The following is a 20,782-nucleotide window of genomic DNA, read 5'->3' on the forward strand; positions in this document are numbered from 1 at the left end:
GTTTCAGTAAAATCTATGGGTTAGGCACCAGCTAAACCATTTTAATCTTTGGGGTTGGTCACATTCTTGAAATGTTAGGAAAACTTTGATTGCAACAAAGGATGGATTTTGTCTGTCTTAGGTGGATAACTCTTTTCACACACACCACTTCCACCAGAGGAGGAAGAGCAGATGGTAGATGCAGGTCAGTTGACACTGGGAGAGGTCTAGGCCCTGCATCTGCAGTGGGTATTAGCTGCTGCATCCAAGTACACCTGCTCTGGAGCCTCCCTGTCCCATTGCCACACTCAGGAGAGCCATGCAGCATGATGGATGCTCTTGCCTTGGCACCAGATTCAGTCACCCTTGCGCTGATGTTGGTTGTCCCAAGTCCATAATCTCACAGCCTTGCGTACTTCCCGTGAGACGCTACTGTTGGCCCCACAGAGGCAGTTCACAACCTCTTAAGATTAAACTGTCCTTTATGACACACCAATGTTGCAGGCTAGTCAAAACAAGGTGATAAAACCACATTTCCTCTTGAAACTGCCCTCAGAGTGCCCCAGCTTCAGGTGACACCACAGCTCAGCAGTAGTACTCCACTGGTAACACCACTGTACCAGTGCTGCTCTTGCTGCTGGGGTGTGACATGGATATCACATCAGAGGGCTGTGTTTCTTTCCATGCAAAAGCTATAGTCTTCTGTAGAGAACGTTACTGAGGGCTTGTCATATCCAACTGCAAGGAGGGTGGCATGTGTGTGGCCTTGTTTTATCCTTGCCCAAGAAGGATGACCTGTTACTTTGAACGTGATGCACCATTGAGTTTCTTGCCCTAGTGCCTCAATTTTTAGCTAGAACTGCTTCAAAACTTCACATGATGGGGCTTGTAAGGTGGTGTCAGGCCAAAGAGCAAAGTGTATTTCAGGTATATTACAGACCCAGGAGCCAGGACACAGGTTGATTCTGTCAGTGTCTGTATCGATCCACAGTGAGGATAAGGTGGAGATGAGTCTTTGTCTCTTGTGGCAGGCCCTGGGCACAGCCTGCATGATGTGCCTGGAGACACAGGCAATTCTGATAGCAGGAGAGAGGCTCATACAGCAGGAGGCAACTCCAGAAACAGTGTGTCACATGACAGGTGAAGGAGAATTTTTGGGAGTATTTGAAGTCCAAAAGAAAAGGTGTTGCTGATTAAACAGTGCAATGCTCAGGTGCTGCTTATTAGACCTTCTCAAACCACCTGGGTAATGCAAGCTGGCCTCCTGGAAGACATCTTTTGATGTGGGGTTTTTGGGGGTTTTTTTGGACAGTAGAGGAAAGAAGGGAATTTTTTTGAACAGTAGAGGAAAGAAGGGAATTTTAGACTTCTGGCCAGGATGCTATGGCTGCAAAAGTAACCCTTCTGTTGTGGGTGCCCAAATAAGACCTGGCTTAAATTTGGAAGAGCAAAGATGTATGGCAAATCGAGCAGTTTTGGGGGATGAGGGGGAGGAGAAGACAGTGGGATTCAGCCAAAGCTTTCAAAAACTGAGGAAAGGCAAGTCAGGCAGGGGTAAAAGCTAGCAAGTTCCTGTGTTTATTGGACCTGCTGGTTGAGCTCCACTGAAACCCAAAGCCTGGCCCTGCCCTGTACTAGAAAGAGCAGGATGCGTTTGTAAGGCAGTTGTGACAGTCTCCTCTCCCCCACCCCTCCACCCTCTGTGTTAGTCAGGGGGATCTTGGGGCCTTGCTGTCTGTCTCCACCCTCAGGGACCTGGGGAAGCGCTGTTGCACTTAGGCTGTGGCCTGCCTTTCTTGGGGCTGCTTATTTCTTTTTGAAGAGCTTGCGGAAGGAGCTCCGGAACCCCCCCTTGGGCTCGTGCCGTGGGTTGTGGTCGCTGAAGGATGTTTGCTCATTGTCATCCTTCTGGCAGAACCTGGTGTTGTCTTCTGCATGGAGCTCCTAAAAGGGAAAAGACAATTTAACCAGCATTTGCAACCTCACATTCTTCTTCCCTTCTCTCTCTTTCTCTCTTTCTCTCTCTCTCTCTCAATCTCTCTCTTTTTTTGTCTGTGCTAGGAGGCACCTGGTGGGTGAGGAGGTGCTGGCAAGGCTGGGAAACAACAGGTCTTTCAAGCTTCAGCAGCACCAGTACCTCTGGAGAGAGCTTGTTGCTGGCTTTAAGGCTGAGGCAGTGGCAGAGGAGTGGAAGGATAAGCATTGTTAAGGGAACTGGAGCCTTTCTTACCATGCTTTTTGTTTAGGGGGAGCTTACTAGCTGTTCCTTTTGCCGGTGAGGTTGCAAGCCAGCACGGGCAGTTGGAGGAACTTCCCACCCTTTCCTTGAGCATGAGCTCTGTTTACCCTGGGGCAGAGAGGCCTGAGGGCTTGAGCTGTGATACTGTGTGAAAGACTCTTCTGCTGACTGCTGCTGCATGGTTTTATATCTGCGGGGCAGAAGGCTTTATTAGCGCACACACCTTGTGGGAAGTGTGCCACTAAAAACATCTTTCCCTCTTCCAGGAGAAAGCCAGGTTCCTCTCAGCGAGGCTCTGGACAAGTTCCTTTTCTCCAGTTCTGCTCACTACTGCCATGATGATATCCTGTGCATCCTGAACATGTCCTACAGTTCCAGACAAGCTCCACACCTGCCCCCTGCTGTGAGCCATAGCTCTGTGCAGGTGAGTGCCAAAGAGCTCACAGGCTCCTGTTTCTGGGGGGGCTGTGTCCCCATGGCTCTTCTCCCTCTGCCTCATCTTCCCTGTTCAGCTGTCCACCACCACTTTTACTCATTAAGGGTTTTTTTTTCTTTGATATTTCCTTGCTACTTTTCTGTTGGACTGTTGGAACCTACCTCCCATCATCATCTTAATCTACAGCCTCATCTGCATCTTGCCTCATTTTGAAAGGAGGGGGTTTCTCCACACAACAGTGACAGAACTAGCTAAGCACCTCACAGCATCCTTGGCCTCTTCCCCAGGAAGCAAAGGGCATCTACTTCCTTGAGTGTGACAGCTCAAAGCTGACTCTGAATAGTCACTGCAGATGACATAAACATTGTTCCTTCAAGACCTGGGGTCACTGAAAGGTCAGAGTGCTGCTTGCCATGTCCCATCTGAGGGACATGGTTGCTGGGCTCTGACCTCACATAGACTTGCATGGGTCTACAATGCATGCAACAAATATAGGTGAAACAAAACCTATGGACCAGATCCTTGCTGGTGTAAATGGACTGAGTTTGGCCAAGTCATGCTGGTTTACACCAGCTGAGGATCCATTGGTTTTCTTACCCAGCACTCCTCATAGCAGGTGGAAAGGCACCTCTTTAACTAGGTGCCACCCTATAGCACTAATTTTGAACATACTTTGTGACCTAATCAGAACATTCACTTGAGGGTGAAGCTTAGTGACAGCTGGAGACACAAAAGAGGCTACCTTGTCTCAAGGGTGTTTTAGCTGTTGCCCAGCCAGTTGTGTGCCTCAAGGGAAGATGTGTGTGAAAAGGGGCTGTCTTGTGCCTCCCTGGGGCATGTGCAAGCAGGTGAGGACTTTGCATGTGTGGACTTGAAAGCTATTTTGGCATGTTATATACTCTAACTGTATCTCAGATCTTTCCCCTGCTGCTGCACCACCACGTGCCTTTTTTTTCTCCTCCTATTTAAGCCTCCTTACTTCCAAAAAGCTTGGTTTTTCACCCGCTCCTCTCTGTGGGGGGAAGTAGCTCCTTTGGGAGCTTCGAGATGAGGCTGAGATCATGTGAGGCTGAACATTCCTCTCCTGCTTCTGCTGCAGACGGCTTCCGCTGCTGCTCCGTGTGCTGTAGAGTCTGGTGCTCACACCCTCAGCGCTCCTCGGCAGCTCCTTCAGAGACCTGCTCAGCTGCTTGCCTTTGCTGTGAAACATCTCACGCTTGTAAGTACTGCTGCTCACAGGGGTGCAGCTCTTAGGCAATGGCTGTAAGGCATGGTCTGTCCTCTCTGGTTCTGAGGTGAAGTTAACAGGCCTAAGGAAACAAATATCTAAGCTGGACTCTGAAGAGGCTGGAGAACAATTCTCAAAGAGAGCGAGGTTTTGGAAGGTGTCATCTTCATAGGGACCTGGCATGGTGAAAACCTCCCCAGGGTAGTCGAATTCTTCATAGCTTGGTGCAAAGTTCCTCGCATCCTGTAACAGCTCCACAGAGGTCCTGATGGCTCTCTCAGTGTTTCCCACTGCGTCAGCCGGTGGTGCTTCATACTCCATTTCAGGAATGGATTGTAAGGGGGCTGTCAGAGCCTTGAGTTCCTGCTCTGTCAGCTGAGAGGATGCAAGGATGTTCTCGGGCCTCTCATGTTTCCTACTTTCTATTTCCCATTCAGGGGGCTTTACAGCCTGGATATTCTCCATCACAGTTGGCTGGGGTTTCTTCATCTGGGGCATCAAATGCCTTAAAAATAAGGAAGAAAACAAAACAAACAAAAAACAGACAGAAGTGGAATACTGAAGGATAACAGAGACAACATGACAAGCCCCTCCCACCCCTTCACTTCCCCAGCCCTATCATCTTGATTTTATAGCAAAAAAGTATTTTCCTATCTTGAAGAACAATACCAGAGCTGTCACTTACAGAAATTGCCTGGCTGTTTAGGAGGAGCAGGAGCAGAACTGCTTATCCAGTAGCTTTGGCTGACTTTTGTAGTCTGCAGCATGAAATGAATAGAAACTGAGATGACAAGCCAACTGCTTCATCTCTCTGCTGTTCATCTGCATTTTGGATTTTTACTTTCCTTCTCCTTCTGTAATGTAGGGGCCATGCCTTACTTTCCTGTGGTCTGCTTGTTTTTTCAGGTGGACAAAGTTTCTCTCTTGGGTAGGGTGACTGTTCCCAGAATTGTGTCAGGAGTACTTGGGGGGCTCCTACCCTCCCTGTGTTCCAGGTAAATCAGGAGAGTACTGTATTGGATGAGGTATTAGGTGCAGGGTGTGCACTAGTTAGGAACATCCCATGGCCATTTTCTGGGGACATAATGAATAGAGTGGGGGAACAGAAATCTTGTGATGCTCAAGATGTGCAGAGCACTGCGTCTGGGGCAAGGTAACCCCATGCATCAGACCAGGCTGGGAGGTTTGGTTTGAGCAGCAGCCCTGGTATGAACTCAGGGTTATAGCCAATGCCCGGGTAAATGTGAGCTGACAGCATGCTCTCATGGCAGATAAGGCAAACCCTAGCCTGAGCTGTATTAGCTGCATGGCCAGCCAAACCTGGAGAGTTATTTTCCTCCCTTCCATTTAGTGCTGATGAGACCTCACCTGGACCCATGCTGAGTCCTCAGTTAAGCATGAATGTGGAGAAACTGAGGTGGTACCAACTGAGGCTACCAAGATAGGAGCCTAGAGAATTATGTCTGTGAGAGGAGGAGATTGGCCTGGGCAGTCTGGTGAGAAGGAGGCTAAGGATTGATCTAATAACACTACCACTTGAGGGGGACTCAGAATAATGAAGCCAACTCTATTTGTTAGTATCAAATGATATAAGGAAGCACAGCAGCCACAAATTGCTGACACAAGAAAAAAGGCAAGCCTAGCATGCTTCTCTGATCATCATCTCAGTTGGCATCTATCAATAGGCTAGAAATGGCCAAAGGGGGAGACATACAAGGAGCAGCTGAAGTCACTTAGTCCGTTCAGCCTGGAGAAGAGGACACTGAGGGGAGACTTAGAGCAGTATGCAACTTCCTCATGAGGGGAAGTGGAGGGACAGGCACAGATCTTTTCTTTCTGGTGACCAGTGACAGGACTCAAGGGAATGGCCTGAAGTTGTGTCAGGGAAGGTTTAGGTTCAATATTAGAAAAAGGTTCTTTTCCCAGAGGGTGATTGGGCACTGGAACAGCTCCCCAGGGAACTTGTCACAGCACTAAGACTGACAGAGTTCAAGAAGTATTTGGACAATGCTCTCAGGCACATGGTGTAATTCTTGGGGCTGTGCTGTGCAGGGCCAGGATGATCCTAATGGGTCCTTTCCAGCTCAGAATATTCTGTGACTCTGTGAAAATTGCTGGGTATTAGTCTTGTGTCTTTTTGAACCTATTTGTATCTTGTGATAGTGAGTCCCGTAATTCAATTATATGCTGTGTGGAAAAGTACTTTTTTTTGTACTCTCAGACCTTGGTCATGTTTCCTAGCTCTTGTAATGCTGACAGTGAATAATGCAGAGTGTTGCTATGCACATTGCTGTCAGGCCTACATAAATTCACATCCTTCCTGGCATACTGTTAAGACAGCTAGCAGACAGCCCTGGGTAGAGATCTGAAATGTTTCCGACTTGTAAGCCACATGGTAGGGGATAGCCGGAAGGAGCCAGCCCTTCATCTCTCTATGCATAAACAGGGAGTGGTCTTGGAAATGGCAGTCTGTAACTGCCTGGTGTCATGGGCATGGTATGAGTGAGGAGAGAATTTTTAGCCTACTTTGAAAGCCTTCTACTAGGACAACACGCTTACGGGGTTGTCGTGCCAGAGGAAGGTGCTGGTGGGAATGACTGTATTGTCTCTTCAGTGTGGATCCCACTGTCCCGAATAGATGCTGCACTGGCTGTTGGAGAAACCTCTTGGCTTGTGCACTGGGAGGTGAGACCTTTGTACAGCTTCACCAGGGATGACCTGAGGGAGGAGAAATCCATCGTCGTGCTAAGAAATAAGGCAGGGAATGAGCACGAGCATGTAGAATCACAGAAAACAGGACTGGGAGTGACCTTAATATTCCCATCCACCTCTTCCCACCCCAAAGAAGGACCTGTTCCACCTACTCTGTTCCAGTCAGCAGGGTGTCCTGCTTTGTGTCCTGTTCTTCATGCTACTCCTGATAGCAGTCCCTCCCCCGCAGTCTGCTCCAGCCCTTTACCCCGGTCCATATTTAGAAGCTTCCTTTGAAGTTTGATCTTGTCCTATTCCCCAGGTAAATCATCACAAGGAACATAGGCAACCAGAATTTGATTTTTGTAAAAAGCCTTGATTTCAAGGAATTGTTCTGAACTGCAACTTGAAAATCTACATTCAGGGTCATCTCTATCACAGTTCATCTCAAACAGGTTATGGGAGGCTTTTGTTTCTCCCACCCCACTGCCCCAGTAAAATAAGGTAACACTCTTCTTTCATTATCTTAGCCTATAGGGCAACACCAGGGCCCCGCCCACCAAAGCCGCTAAATCCCTGTGTGTTCTCCACGGGGGAGTGACTTTGCCATCAGCTTAAGGAACCAAATGATCCCATGAAAAACGTGGCTGCTATGTTTAGAAGGATTAAAGTGATTTTTCCTTTCACTCCCAGAGTTAGACAGAAGGGCCCACCCCAAATCTGACCTCAGTTCAGAGCACAAATGCCAGTAGTGGTCCTTCTCCAGCATTCATATGCAAAAGGCTTTGTTTTATTTCAACAGTGCCTGTTGATCTTCCCTGGACCTAAACCCCCTGTTGCTGGGTTTCCCCCCACACTTCCCTTCCCTGGTGATAGAGAGAATGAGCTGATGTGCTTACTTCTTCAGCTTTTTCCTCTTCTGAATCAGCAGGTCTTCATTGCATTGGAAGAGGAGACTATAGTGTGAGATGAAAACCCGAAGGCGCTGCACACACACCAGCAGCAGGTAATAGTCAGGATGCTCTTGCTCCGTGAACTTCAGGACATTCTGGGGCACAGAGGAGAGCAGGCTGTTTGGAGGGTGTCCTAACCTTTTCTGGGGAGGAGGTGCTACTGGAACCATGGATTAGTGCTCTGCCCTGTGGGAGATTTTCTAGGCAGCATCAGTTTCTGAGGTACTTGCACATAGTCTGCCTCTTACTACTCCTGTGCAAATGCACAAGTAACTGCTGTAAATGTAATCATGGGATGTGTGGGTGATGCAGTGGTTGAATTTAGCATTGGATAAATAAACCAATCTCTTGGTTTTATAGGGCTTGTTTTCAGTGTCTTTTTCCTTGTCTGAAATGTTTCAGTACAATTCAGATAAACCCTTCGGTGAACCAGAACTCATTTTATCAACCATCACTGTGTAGGAAGGTTGTTGGGCCCTAGGAGCGCTCTCAGTCTCTCAGCTAACAGGCATGTGAAGTACTTAGCAAAGAGCATAGCTTCGTTACAGGAGTTAGATCAGAGTTCACAGTAGATGTGTCCCATCTCTGGCCTCCTGTTCTCCCAGAGCAGCAGACAGTAGAGCTTTTGGCTTCCCAGGGAACAAAATTTGGTTCTGTCAGGTCAAATGGAGAAATTGGCAAATATAAGTGAGCTTTAGATGAAAATGATGAAAATTAAGCTATTGTTATCTGGCTTTCCCTTTCAAAATTTTTTTTTTTTTTTTTTTTTACAAAAGCCCACTGGGTTTGCCAGAAGCCCTGTACCTGCACAGGCCTAAATACTAGCTCTGTGTTAAAAGTCACCTGCTGTGATAAGAGTTCAACAAGACAGTTTCCATCTTGGGGTCCTACCTGTAGATGAATAAGGTATTCAGGGATTCGCTGGACTATATGGAAGAACAGAATGTAGAGATCAGACTTGATTTCTTCTTCTACCTGAAATAAAGAAAGCAACCTAAGTGTCTTTACCACACATGAAATATGTCTGCTTCCAAATGCTTCTGCAGTTTAATGGGTAGTTATGCTGTAATTATAACAGTTCACAGGAGCACAACTGTCAAGTGGCAGTTGTCTGTGACAGTCAAATATCTTCATGTTGCTTCTTCAAGGGACAAGTGCAACTCCTTCCACCAGAATACTAGTCCGAAGCATGGAAGTTTTTTGGCTGGGGACTATCTACAAGGGACACTCATTCTATTTAAATAGGGGTCTGTGTTTGAAGTGCACTAGTTAAGTTTCAATGAAACCTCAGGTAGATGCTGTTGTTCAGAATGAAGTTCTTAGTTTAGGCCCAAATGAATTGATCAATGAGATTGACTTCCAAATTAAAATGTATTGGAAGCATGCTCATGTGGTTTAGTTATTGCACTTAAGAGCTACCTTTATGTTTAACTTTCCTAGTTTAAACCAAGAATCAAGGGTGTGAGACCAAATACCTGAAGTTGAACAGTGAAGACTCTTTTCTCTATAGGACACTTACAGCCTCAATCTTGATCTCTCTCTGTTTGGATGAGTCCTCCATTTTCCAGGAGACACTGTTTGTCTGGAAAAGGTCTGGATAGCATGTGCATAGCCAAGCTTTTGGGAGGTTTAATTTGAGATATTGTTTCATGTCACAGCAGAAGTATAACTTGGGTTACACAGACTAATGAACATGTTAAAGCTGCCTCTTGTAGGTGCATGTCAGCTGTGGCATCCTTCAAGAAACTGGCATTTGGCAACAGAACAAGTGGATTGGCTGAAGTCCTGTGGGGGGCAGGCATAAGAGAATGAGATCCAGGCTTGCATGTTGCTGTTATGTGTCTGTGGAGCAGGCAGGAAATTTACCTCTTTCAGGATCACCACATGGATCAGAGAGATGCATTCTGGCAGGTCCCTCAGGTAAGCGACATAGTAGTCCAGAAAATTATTCTTACAAAAAGGAAAGAGAAAAGAGCAAAGAAACTTGAGAGAGATTTTTGGTCATAGAGCCATCCAGAATGAGAAACTACTGACTCCCCACCATTACTCCTGAAGGTCACCAGTGCCGCAGAGATGTTAACTGTGGGACAATTTCAGGGCTCAGAACTTCTCTCAAGAAAGGCTGTTTAATAAAGTATGTTCAGCTGTTGGGCACAGTGTGTAAAGCTTTACAGCGGGTGGGGACAGGTAGAGAGGCTGGGCAGCAAGAAGCTTTTCATATTTAAGACTCTTAAAGTTTATAAAGCATCAGATGAGTTTTCACACATCCTTGCAGAAGAGATCCCTCTGCTGACCAGGACAAACCTTCAACGTGAGAAGCAGGTGCAACAAGCCATGTAGGATAAGAGGCCCTGCCCACCTGCTTGTCATAACTCTGAGCAAAGTGTATTGGGGAAGGGGAGCATCAGAAACACCCTCTTTTCACACCTTCACTGAGAATACAGACATCCAACCTGTCAAGGCTCATGTGTGGCTCCTGCAACCGAGTCTATGTCTCGTGCACTGATTACATAGCTGTTCTGTGTGGCTGCATGCCCCCATGTGGGTCTGGAATGTGGACTCCCTGACCAACCAAATACTACAACAAAGGGGCTACCATGCCCCAGGACTCTGCTCAAAGGAGGTTTGCCGAAAGGCCTTACCCTGGCCACAGCTTCACAGCACAGCCCCTCTGCTGCAAGGTATCTTGGCCCACCTGTGGGCCATCAACATAACATCATGAATCATAACAGAAGAGTCTGGAGAGGTCTGTAACATACCTCATCATTTGTTAACTTCAGGAAGATGTCTCCTAGGATCCCTTGTCGGGGCCAGCTCAGGACTCGCTCCTGTAGAGCATGAAGTAAATCAACATGCTGCTGGACCAGGAACCTCAGAGAGTTGGGGAAAAAACTGAAAGGAGAAAATAGCAGACTAGTTACATAGAGCAAAAACTCAGCCCTAAGTGTCTACTGCTGAAGTGTGCATTCATGGGTGGTCAGCACACTTTTGCACTTGTGTTATTATCTATACATATACTATAGCACAGGTATTATTAACTACTTTTTTTGGAGTCCTGGATGCACCAGGAGATCCTGTTTTGGTTGCTATGTACATGCAAGTACCATCTTCAGGTGGCTATTAATACAGTGTTTTTAAGACTTCTTAGGCTGACTTTCCAGTGCATTGTGTAGCTGACCAAAATTTGCAGAACTAAAAAAAAAAACCCAAGGCAATGCTGCTGTGACTAATGAAGCAGGACCATGGTCCTGAGCCATCCAATCTAATCTTGGAGGTGAGCTCCCCAGCTTTGTGTGTTGTCTCATTTGTCAGGCCCTTTAACAAGACGCTCACTGATGCAGAACTAGTCAAAATGTGCTACTGCCTTTCTGCCATTTCATATTGATTTCATGCAGAATCAGAATTAAGATCTCAAATATCGAAGTATTTTGCCAGATAGAAAGGTTCCAGGGAAAAAGAATAAAAATAAAAATTCACTGACTGTCATGGGTCACTATGAACTGTTCGTGTCATGTAGCTGCTTAAACATCAACCCACATACTGTATGTCCCACAGTGAGCTGCTGTCAAATGAATCCTTGGATGTGGGACTCCTAGAGACAGTGGAAAGAGCCAAAAAAAGACCTAGCAAGGACTGGGGTCCCCAGATGTGCTTAGGGATTAGGAACCTCCAGGCCGAAGCTAAGTGAAGGGGGAGAGCTGTAGGATTTAGCTCATCCTGGGAACTATGGCAGCTGTCACAGAGAATGGCCTTTGCCAAGACCTGTGTTTAAATGCTAAGCTGGATCAGTCCCACTGGTCTTGTATCTGTGTGTGTGTCTGTATATGTCAATATAGGATGGACAGCAGCCACTAGCCAGGTGGCTTATGCCCAATGCAGCTTCTAGAGCTGGAGCTGTGAACTGGGAGAAGCAGGCAGTGAACACACAAAGCTTTGTTCCCAGAAGGCATGTGGGACTGATGGTACTCAGAGAGAAACTAAAATGAAGTAGTACTGAAACAGTTTGGGATGCAAGGTGGACAAGATGCAAGGGCAGGCAGGAAAGGCTTTAATCACTGCAAAACCTTTCCAGTGCCTCCAATTTTCAACTAGAAATAAGCTTTTAAGTGTGCAGCAATCTCTGTGTGGAAGAAAGAAAAGTGTGACAGAGGATGATGCAGAAAGAATATTGACTGGAGAAAACTCCCCAAAAGAGAGAGAGCACACTAAATCAAATACCTTCTCTCTTTGGTGCTTCTTTTCACATCTGGCCCTTGCAATGTGGCCTTGATCTTCAGGATTAGGGAAAGGTTGATGACATACTTCCTTTCTGACTCCAGCAGTTCCAGAGCAATGTTCTGCCTTTTGGCTTCCATAAGATAATGATTAAGTTTAAAAATAAGGAAATACAAAGACAGCTCATGTTAGACTGGTGATCTGACATTGAATCATGAAAGGAGAAGCTGTTTAAAAGTGATACCCATGTCTTGTCTTTGTGTGTCTACTTTCCCTAAAATGTAAAATTCCAGCCTGATGCTACAGCATGCCCCAGACATGACTGGAGCCACAGTTTGCTAAGAAAGCTCCAAAGCAAATGTGTTTTTCCCTATGAATACAAAATTTTTCTAAGAATAACAAAACAAGCAATCAAAGGCAAAATGACTCAGATCAGCATTTCCCAGTTTTCTGCAGAATGAGAAGTTATATTTTTCACCCACTTAAGGAACTACACTGCCACAATCCCATGAGTACTCTGAACCTGACAGGTCTTGGAAAGGAGAATAGCTGTCCTGGGTACAGAGTGATTCTGTCAGTCACAAAGACCAGCAGATACAGAGGTCTCGTAGTCTGAGGCCCTGAGACATTCCCCTCTAGGAGGAGAAACTGGCCTGTGTGTCTCCCTTCATAAAAGCTGATTACTAACCAGCTCACACCAGATATGGATACAGATTTGAGCCTTTCTACCCAGAGTTTTCTACTCCTTACCAGCCAAAGAGGGTTCACATATTATGTTGTCTGCTGAGCTGTATCTGCTTTGGCCCATGTCTTTCCCTCTTTCTGGTTGCTCTTTGGAAATGTATTCATCTCCCCAGTCCTTGGTGTCCTTGGGCTGCTTCCATACTGTTGATGGCAGATGCATTTTTGACTGCCCCTCTGTTGTCAAGGAAGGCTTGAGGCTGTCATCTGTCTCTATGGCTGCTCCTGCAATGACATACAGGTGTACCGACCTTGACATCTCAGTTGACAGATTACTCTATAGCAGTACTGGAAGGAGAGTTTGAAGCATTCTTTGTACTTCACAGGGGCCTTATAACGTTAATTTACAAAGGAAATGCAGCTGATGAGCAGAACAAGGTTCACATTCTTCCAGCATTTATTTTCAGGCCAAATAAGGTCCAAAATTAGACAAGAAAACGTTAGAAAAGAAAAAACTCATATTCCAAGTATGATTGCCCTTCAGGGTTTTGAGACACTTCAGGACTTGGTAATATGATACTTATTGGCAGGTAATTATAGAAAGTATTATTATGATTTGGATTTAAATGCCAGTCTCAATGGATGTAAACTGTCATACATCTTAACATTTTTGTTAGTGTGATGTAGTTATACAGCAGCAGCAGGTCTGATAGTCTGAGGCTATTGAATCACAAGAAGGGAGGGGAGGGTGCAGGTGCATTAGACCTCTTGGGCTGGAATTGCTCTAATGCAAATACTTTGAATTTGGGTTGCAATGAACCATTTTCTATAGCTTTTGTTCTCTCTTTTTTTTTCCAAGTGTTTTCAAACAAAAGAGCCATCCAGAAACTGTGAGTGCTGCTAGTGAATAGGGCAAACATGTAATAGTTGTTGTCATGTGTCCTTTGACTGGCCAGAATCCTTAGTGTCTACTTCCTATACCCTACTCTTACTTCTGACCAATTTTTATTTTTGCCAGGAGAACTCCTCTATTACTATTCACATGTGTCTACGAGGAATCTGGAAGTTCTTGGGTGAATTAACATCTCATCAATTCTGTTGGTGTATAGTCACTACAAAGACCATCTCTTTGCAAGCAGCAAAATGAGATGCTCATTATTCTTTGTCACATCAGGAAACCTCAATTCTTCCTTTCTGTAAAGGCACTTAGAATCTGAGCAAGCAACAGCAGAAAGACTTTCCCTGCCAGGTGTCAATCTTTGGCATTGACTGTCAGGTATTGGACACTTCAGAGACACAGGTTTGCCCTCATATCTCCACTGTGTGTGTGAAAATGGAGGTACATGGCAGAGTGAAAGACATCCCTGTGAAATGCTTTCTTCAGTACAGTAAAGTAAGCACTCTAACCAAATCATTGTGATGCTTGTTTTTGTCAGTTTGATATTTTCATACCTGGACCTGCTATGACCTTCACACTGCCTTCTCCCATTGGCATGATCCTGGTGTCAGACACTGTTGAAAAATAAAGGGAAATTTAAGAAGAGAAGACCTCTGTAGAGCAGGCTTCCTCCTGCCAAAGCCCTGTCAGTATGGTTAAATGCTCCAGTCTTTCACAATTTTGCTATGGAAATTTTGCATTGGAGAGTCTAATACCCTGTTAGAGTATCAACTAAAGAGGATCTTTACTGTTGTGGCTCTTGTTGCAGTCTGTTTCACTCGCACTTGCAGGCAGCTAATTTGGAGTTCCCTGTTGTGTTCGGTGCTGTACAACTGCAGAAGACTGTGAGCAATCTTGGCTAGTACTTGCTCAGTAGGTGCATGTTGGGTAGAAGCTATCCCACAGACAGAACAAGAGGATAGGGGCCTAACACATGGCTGCCATTTTGAGTGGAAAGGAGCTTATTGAAGAGTGGGGGATGAGGCTGGAAAGAAAGGGGCAGTGGGAGAAACAGGTGGCTGTACAAGAGGGATATGAGGGAGAGGGCTAACATGCCACCTCAGAGTGTAGGGCAGAGGAGCACTGTGACTGGCAGGTTCTGAGCAAAAGAGAGTAGAAAACAGCACATGGGTTTCATCTAATCTCTGCCTTTGTTGACATTTTAAATGTATATGGTTTTATTGTCTTCTTATCTGAACAGTAAGAGAGTGATAGAACTGTTCAGACCCCCAAACTTAATTCGAGAATAAAATGCTCTGGTCCATTAACTTTTCTTTGATTCCAGCCTTCACAAGTGTTTGGCAGTTGACAGTGTTTTCTTCATCAAGGTGTAACCCTGGGTCAGCAGCTTCTGCAGCTAACAAGGGGCAGTGATTCTCCTGGCAGTGTGTATATGGACCAGCTCCAATGTCCTTTTCTCAAATCAGCCACTGGTATGGCCCCTTAATGACACCAGGTGTTCTCCATCAGCCCCATCCCTGTGATCCTCCTTCTTGTGCCCTGCTCCCTCTCACAGAAACAAACCCAGAGATTGTAGGATTTTTATCAGGGCCCCCTATTTGGTTCTGTGTCTGGGCCACTAGCACTACAGGAATAAAGATCCAGCCTGGATCCCTTTCCTTTGAGTAGGCAAGCAATGGCTTTTGGGACAGTGTTTACAAAGCAACATCTCCTGAATCCAGGCCAGCACCACAGCTGCTATCCTGAGACAGTCACGAGGTGCCTGCACAGACCCAGGAGCAGTGCTGCTGAGGGGAGCACCCCTGTTCTCTTTCTGTTTTGCTGTCACCTGAGGAACAGTTGGTGTCCTCTTAGTGACCTTCTTCTGAAGTACTTTTCTGAGGAAGGCACTGTATTTGCCTACTCTATGTCCTACCTTTTTCATAAGTCACATTGTGTAAAAGACTTGTAAAATCTTCATTGATTAGCACAGGTTCTGGAAGGTGAATGGATCGAAATGGGCTGCCCTGGAGAGGCGTCGGCACTGTCTGCGACCCGTGATCATCCTTCTGTGCTCTTCTGTACAAATACAAGGAATGAATCAGTTTGAAAGTATGAATGCTACAGGTGAAGCTCCTATGCCACAGTTGTGGCAAACAGTAGTGTAAGTACAAGTCAGAAGTAGAACAACTCTAGCAGAGACAGGAAGGAGTTGGCTTTAATGGAATTGGCAGTTCATGAACAATGTTCTGGAAGTAACTTCCACTGGCTCTAGGAGAAGGGTATTTCAGATTTTTTATTTTGCAGAGCATATGTCATCTGATTAAATAGCTTAATTAGCTAAGGGGCTAGCCTAGATTTGCAGTGTTTGCATCAAGGCAGCTGTATAGGCTCTTGATCAAAACTCTGTTTTCAGAAGGAGGCTAATCAGGGCCAAGCTGGATAACTCATCTGCTTCATCACAGCAACAGTGTGGCCCAGCAGTGGTCCTGCTCAGAGGAGAAAAGGCTGGTGATGGGAAAGTGCAGCATAACTGCACCATTAGGAGCCTGCTGTGTCCTATGAGCTTGGAAGGGGAAACTAGAATCTTATTGTCTGGATGGGGATGACTGACTTTCTAATTGTGAAAGCTTCTAATTTTCAAGAATATTCCTGCCCCAACATGTCTTTAGAGGGTCTGTGTGTTCTACCAGGCCCTGGTTTCCCTGAGAGCTGCTGGGGGTTATTTTACTGTTGGAATCACAGTGAGGTGTTAGCATTTTTCTGCTGTGTTTGCTCTGTGGGGTGAACTGAAAGTTAGAGTTTCTGGTCATAATTAGGGTTGATACACATGTCCAGCCAGGAAAATGTTAAGAAATTAAGCTGTTTGGAAATTAACAGAATGCATAGCACTAATTAGCACTTTCAGAACCCTGGGGTTCGGGCCCTTACTTAGTTTTCACCTTCCGTGATTCCCGCCGCTTCTCTTGCTGCAGCTGCTCAATTTTCTGTTGCATTTCCTCCTGCTTGGCACTGATTTCTTCAATCATTGACTTTGCATCGCTGAGCTCCTCCTGAGAAACAGGCAAAAGCACAGCATTCCCAGGGTGCCCATCAGCCTTTTGTAGCTCAGCTTTGAATGCTGGCCGGTGTGCACTAAAGGTGCTTCGGAGTGCTGTGGAGAGTGGCTCTGTGATTAGACACTCTCACTTTGCGAGTCCATTTTGTATCATACATGCCATGCACAACATGGCATTACATGGAAACCCTTAATTCCACAGGCAATTCACCCAAGCCAGTGTGGTGTCATGTGATTAAGGCACTGGCGGGAGATGCAGACTTAGGGCTCCATCCACCACTAGTTGAAAGCATTATGGGGACTTCTGCCTTTAATGGCATTTGGAGGTGAGCCTAAGGAAGCACATTTCCCTCTGCAGTTCTCCAGCATGTGTATTCACATGTTGCACTTGGTTCAGTTCCCAGTGTGAGCACTCACATGTAGAAGCTTTTGCCAGTCAGGCCTTGGATCTGCCCTTTTAGCCTGGTTTCCTAAGGAAATGAGGCCCTCTGTATCCTCCCTGTCAACAAGTCCTCCCTCAGGCAATTTCAGCCAAGCCTCACTCGGATGTAGAGCTGTGATGCATGAAGTTCCTGCACACTTCTCATCAGTGTGAGTGGCAGGATGGAGGAGAGAGACTAAAGAGTTTCTTATAAACCAAAGGAGAGGGATTTTCCCCAAGCAAGGAGCTAGCTTCACTGGGAGCTCAGTATTTAAATAGTCAACATGGGCATGAGACCTTTGCCCCTCCTGTTGCTTGCATAATTCCTTGTATCTGGATTTTAAATCCTTTTCTCCCCTAGCAATGTCCTGATAACCCTGCCTCTGGTTGCTCTGAGTCCCCTCCAATGTGCCCTTATACTTCTTGTCTCCCTTGCTCATCTGGGACCACAGAGCAACTTTTGCCTGACGCCATCCATCTCCCAGTCACAGGGTCAGTAATGGGCTTTTCCAGCAAGCAGCCCTCTTTAGCTTCGCAAGGTATTATTGACTCAGCAAAACCCCACGGGGAAAATTTGCAATAAAAACAATAGAAGAGTTCCTCTGCCTGCCTCCTCACAGGCATTCATCCAGTTTCTGCATGGAGACACTGGCTGGCTTAAAGTGTACATCAAGCCTTCTTGCTAGGCTCTCTCCAGTCCCTTGTCTTTACCCTCAGCCAGATCAAACCAGGCAGCACTTCCTCCCAGCTGTGTGGGAATGCAGCTTCAAAAGGCTTTAGGGTTTTATGTTAATTCACTGCTTCCCAATAGCTTTGGTTCATGCAGGAAATGCAGGAGACCTGACCCATGGAGAGGTACAGGACAGTGTCCTAGCAGCAGCCTGTAAACAGGCCATATGCCTGTTGCATGTGCAGCCCAGGGCAAGGGTTGCTTGCACCCAGATAACTCACAGCACTGCCTCATGGCCCATCAAGAAGGCTAAACAGGCCAGAGTATGGGTTGGTGCAGTGAGGGGAAACCCAAAGCCAAAGGAGTACCTCAGGTTTATCCAAAACAGTTGCCTGCTCATTTTCTTTCCAAGCAGAAAGGATTGATAGAGGCAGGGGAATGCTTCCCTGTGCCACACCAGCTAATGCAGCATGTGTGCAGCCTCCCCGCAGGTCACACTCCTACCTTGAACGTGTTGAGGGAATTCTTCATCTCGGCCACTTTCTCTTCCATAGCACAGCGGCAGCTCTTGACCTTCTCCTCCAGGGCATACTCCCCATGCTGGATTCGTGACAGCTCCTGCATTGCTTCTGTGAAACCTGCCTTCAACTCAGAGGCTAATGCCTGCAACTAGAACAACCACAAACACAGCAGGTTCAGTCCCTCCTCCCAGGTGCAGGTGGCTGTGTCCCCATGGTTCAGAGTAGCACGAAGGCTGGGTGTAACCCATCCTGTAAGGTGCTGTCCTCTTTCTCCTCCTGTCGTGGCTGGGAAACATGGGGGGAGGTTCAGCCCCTGCTGCAGCCTCAGTACAGCGTGGGAGGTGTTTGTCCTGGGCAATCAGTGAGCCCCTTTTCTAGACTTAGAGTTTTTCCAGGCTACCTGGCAGTTTGCAGCCTGTCAGCGTGTAGGAGAGGACAGCCTGAAACATGCCAAGAAGGTTAGCAGTAACAGGAGCCAGATTATTAATCTCCAAAGCAGCTGAGCAACCAAGAACATGTCTGGTTTTAAGCAAGTCCTCCTCCCCCACATGCTTGTGGGGCTGGTACTCTCCCCAGACAGGTCTAACCCCTCATTCTCCAAGAGCTGTGGAGGAGCTCTGTCCTTTGTCAGCAGACCCTTTTCATGGAAGGAGGCAGCTCTAACTCGTGCTGGAAGGGGAATGGAAGGTTTTGTCCTGGCATACAGTGACACTGTGCCCACTCTCCCTGTTTTGTGTCCCTAGAGGCCCTAGCTCACTACCTAAGCTGGAGGCAGCCAGTTGATAGCCAGGCGAAGCAGAAGAAGGACCAGGGCAAGCCAGGCTGGCATAGCAAGCAGACAAGGCAGGTGTGGAGGTGGGCAGCGAGGGCTGGTAGGTGGCTTGCAGAGGGCTAAGCGGGGACACCCTCTTTGGGAGCAGTTCAGGCTGATGACCCTGAACTCTGCCCCCGCTGCTGTGAGCAAGGCGCTTGTTCTGCCTGCACAAAGCCCACAGCGAGGTCACGGCCCAAGGTGCTTCGGTACCAGTAGTTTTACCTTTACAACAGAAATTCGGCCTAACATCTGGTTATAAACTGAGTCGAAAACTGGAGCACTGGTGGTAAGCGGACAGCCACCCCGGGGAACTCAGGCGCTTGAGTCCTGTAAATGGAGCAGAGATGGCTTTCCGATACCTCAGGGCAATGGCATGCACCATCCTCCTCTGATCAAGACTGGCAGTGTCTTTACAGAGGATGTCTGCCTGACATCCCCGCTCCTACCCCAGTGTTTACCACACAGCCCCCAGTCTGATCTGGCTGGACACGTATTTCCAGAGCTGCCTGGGAAGGAGGAGCAGGGCAGAGGGGAGCAGGAGGCTGAGGATCCTGACTCCCCAAGCCAGCTGGAACTCCAGACCCCTTGGTTCAACCCCTTCCCCCACCCTCTCTGGCTACAGTGGACACCTTGCCACCCTGTGACCTGTGAGTGTAGCCTGAAGGGTTAGAGGTGCTGCTTGGGGCCATAGCTACTAGGGCAGGCAGTGACAATACTGCTTCTGATATCTCAGTCTAAATGGTCATGGCATCATCAGTCATCCTAACATACATACCTGAAGAAGTGGGGTGGAGGTGGGGAGGGTTACAAAGTACTGCAACTGTGCAAAATATTAATATTCCCATCCCTGCTCACAGGTGCTTCTGCCCTGAGCTGATGTGGTCAAGGCACAGTCTATCTGGCAGCTTGCATTAGGGCTGGGAATCACATGCTGTCCTCCAAGTGAAAAGGGATGATTTGTCAGATCTGTCCCTTTTAACTGAAATATGTTATTCCATTCTATCCTATGCTATCCACTTTAGAGATCTGCTTCAGGATCACAGCCTCAAGTCTTGCTAGCAGTGGAGCAGTCCTGGAGCTGGCCCTGGTGATAACAATGACTGGGGAGAATAAGCCCAAAATGAAAGGTTTCTGCCCACAAGTCTGGCTGTCTCCTCCTCAGATGCTTCCAGAAAGGGGGTAAACTAGACAGATCCTTTGTGAAGGGTATAGGGATGGGAGTCACTGCTGATCTAAAGAGTGCAGAGTAAAAAACTGCAAGGCATCAGCAAAAGTCAGCAAAAATGGACCACTGCAGAGACTTTGGTGTCCATGTGCACTGAAATGTTCTGTAAAAGCAGAGTTCAGCCAATGAAAAGACAGATTTGGACTAGAGGCTAGTTAAATATCCTCTCCATCTAAGAGCAGACAATCACCTGTTATTTTGGGATTTACTGTTGACCAGTCTCTGCTTTTGCAGACACGGTGCTAGCTCAGTTTCTTTGTGTGTCCTTCCCAGTGCTCCAGACCCCAGTCTGGGTCTGTCCTGCCCGATACATCCTTCCTCAGCCCCATGCAGCTTGCAGTGGTGATTTCAGACACTGAAATGCAGCCTTTTGTTGCCGCTTGATGGATGAATGCAGTAAGCAGCACTAATCAGCTACAGGGCCTGTACAACTGAACATGAAGTGCTGAAACCCTGAGAACTCCCTGCTCAAAGCATAGAAAGGAAACACAAACAGCCTTGTGGCATTGGATGCAGGTTTGATACAAAATTAAGTGGAGTGGTACAGGAACAGCATGTTATCTTTGATCTCTTGCCAAGCACAGTGTAGCTGCGGATTTTAGTTTGAGCTCATTTCTAACAATAAGCTGTAGAAAACCATCCTTTACATCCCATGAAATGTTACAACAACTGGAAGCTTATGTCTTACCCAAGCGATTATGTCTACAGGACCAGAGAGAGATTTTACACGTTTGTGATCCCCTGAAAGTCAAGCTGATTCTGTGCTTCTAAAAT

General features: G+C 46.8%; 1 protein-coding gene across 1 annotated transcript; it reads right to left on the reverse strand.

Annotated features, from left to right (window-relative positions):
• Window positions 1–1,777: 1,777 nt before the first annotated feature.
• On the reverse strand, window positions 1,778–19,032 carry ARHGEF33 (Rho guanine nucleotide exchange factor (GEF) 33). The gene is made up of 14 exons (XM_009081751.1): window positions 19,006–19,032; window positions 17,953–18,117; window positions 16,231–16,352; window positions 15,236–15,378; window positions 13,875–13,934; window positions 12,492–12,707; window positions 11,745–11,874; window positions 10,286–10,418; window positions 9,393–9,476; window positions 8,418–8,501; window positions 7,473–7,621; window positions 6,442–6,600; window positions 3,634–4,387; window positions 1,778–1,923 (listed from the first exon to the last, which is right to left on the reverse strand). Exons 1-14 carry the CDS (start codon window positions 19,030–19,032, stop codon window positions 1,786–1,788), a joined length of 2,364 nt encoding a protein of 787 aa, XP_009079999.1. The 3' UTR covers window positions 1,778–1,785.
• Window positions 19,033–20,782: the final 1,750 nt, after the last annotated feature.

Source organism: Acanthisitta chloris, unplaced genomic scaffold (genome assembly GCF_000695815.1).
Source record: "Acanthisitta chloris isolate BGI_N310 unplaced genomic scaffold, ASM69581v1 scaffold30689, whole genome shotgun sequence".
Lineage (NCBI taxonomy): Eukaryota > Metazoa > Chordata > Aves > Passeriformes > Acanthisittidae > Acanthisitta > Acanthisitta chloris.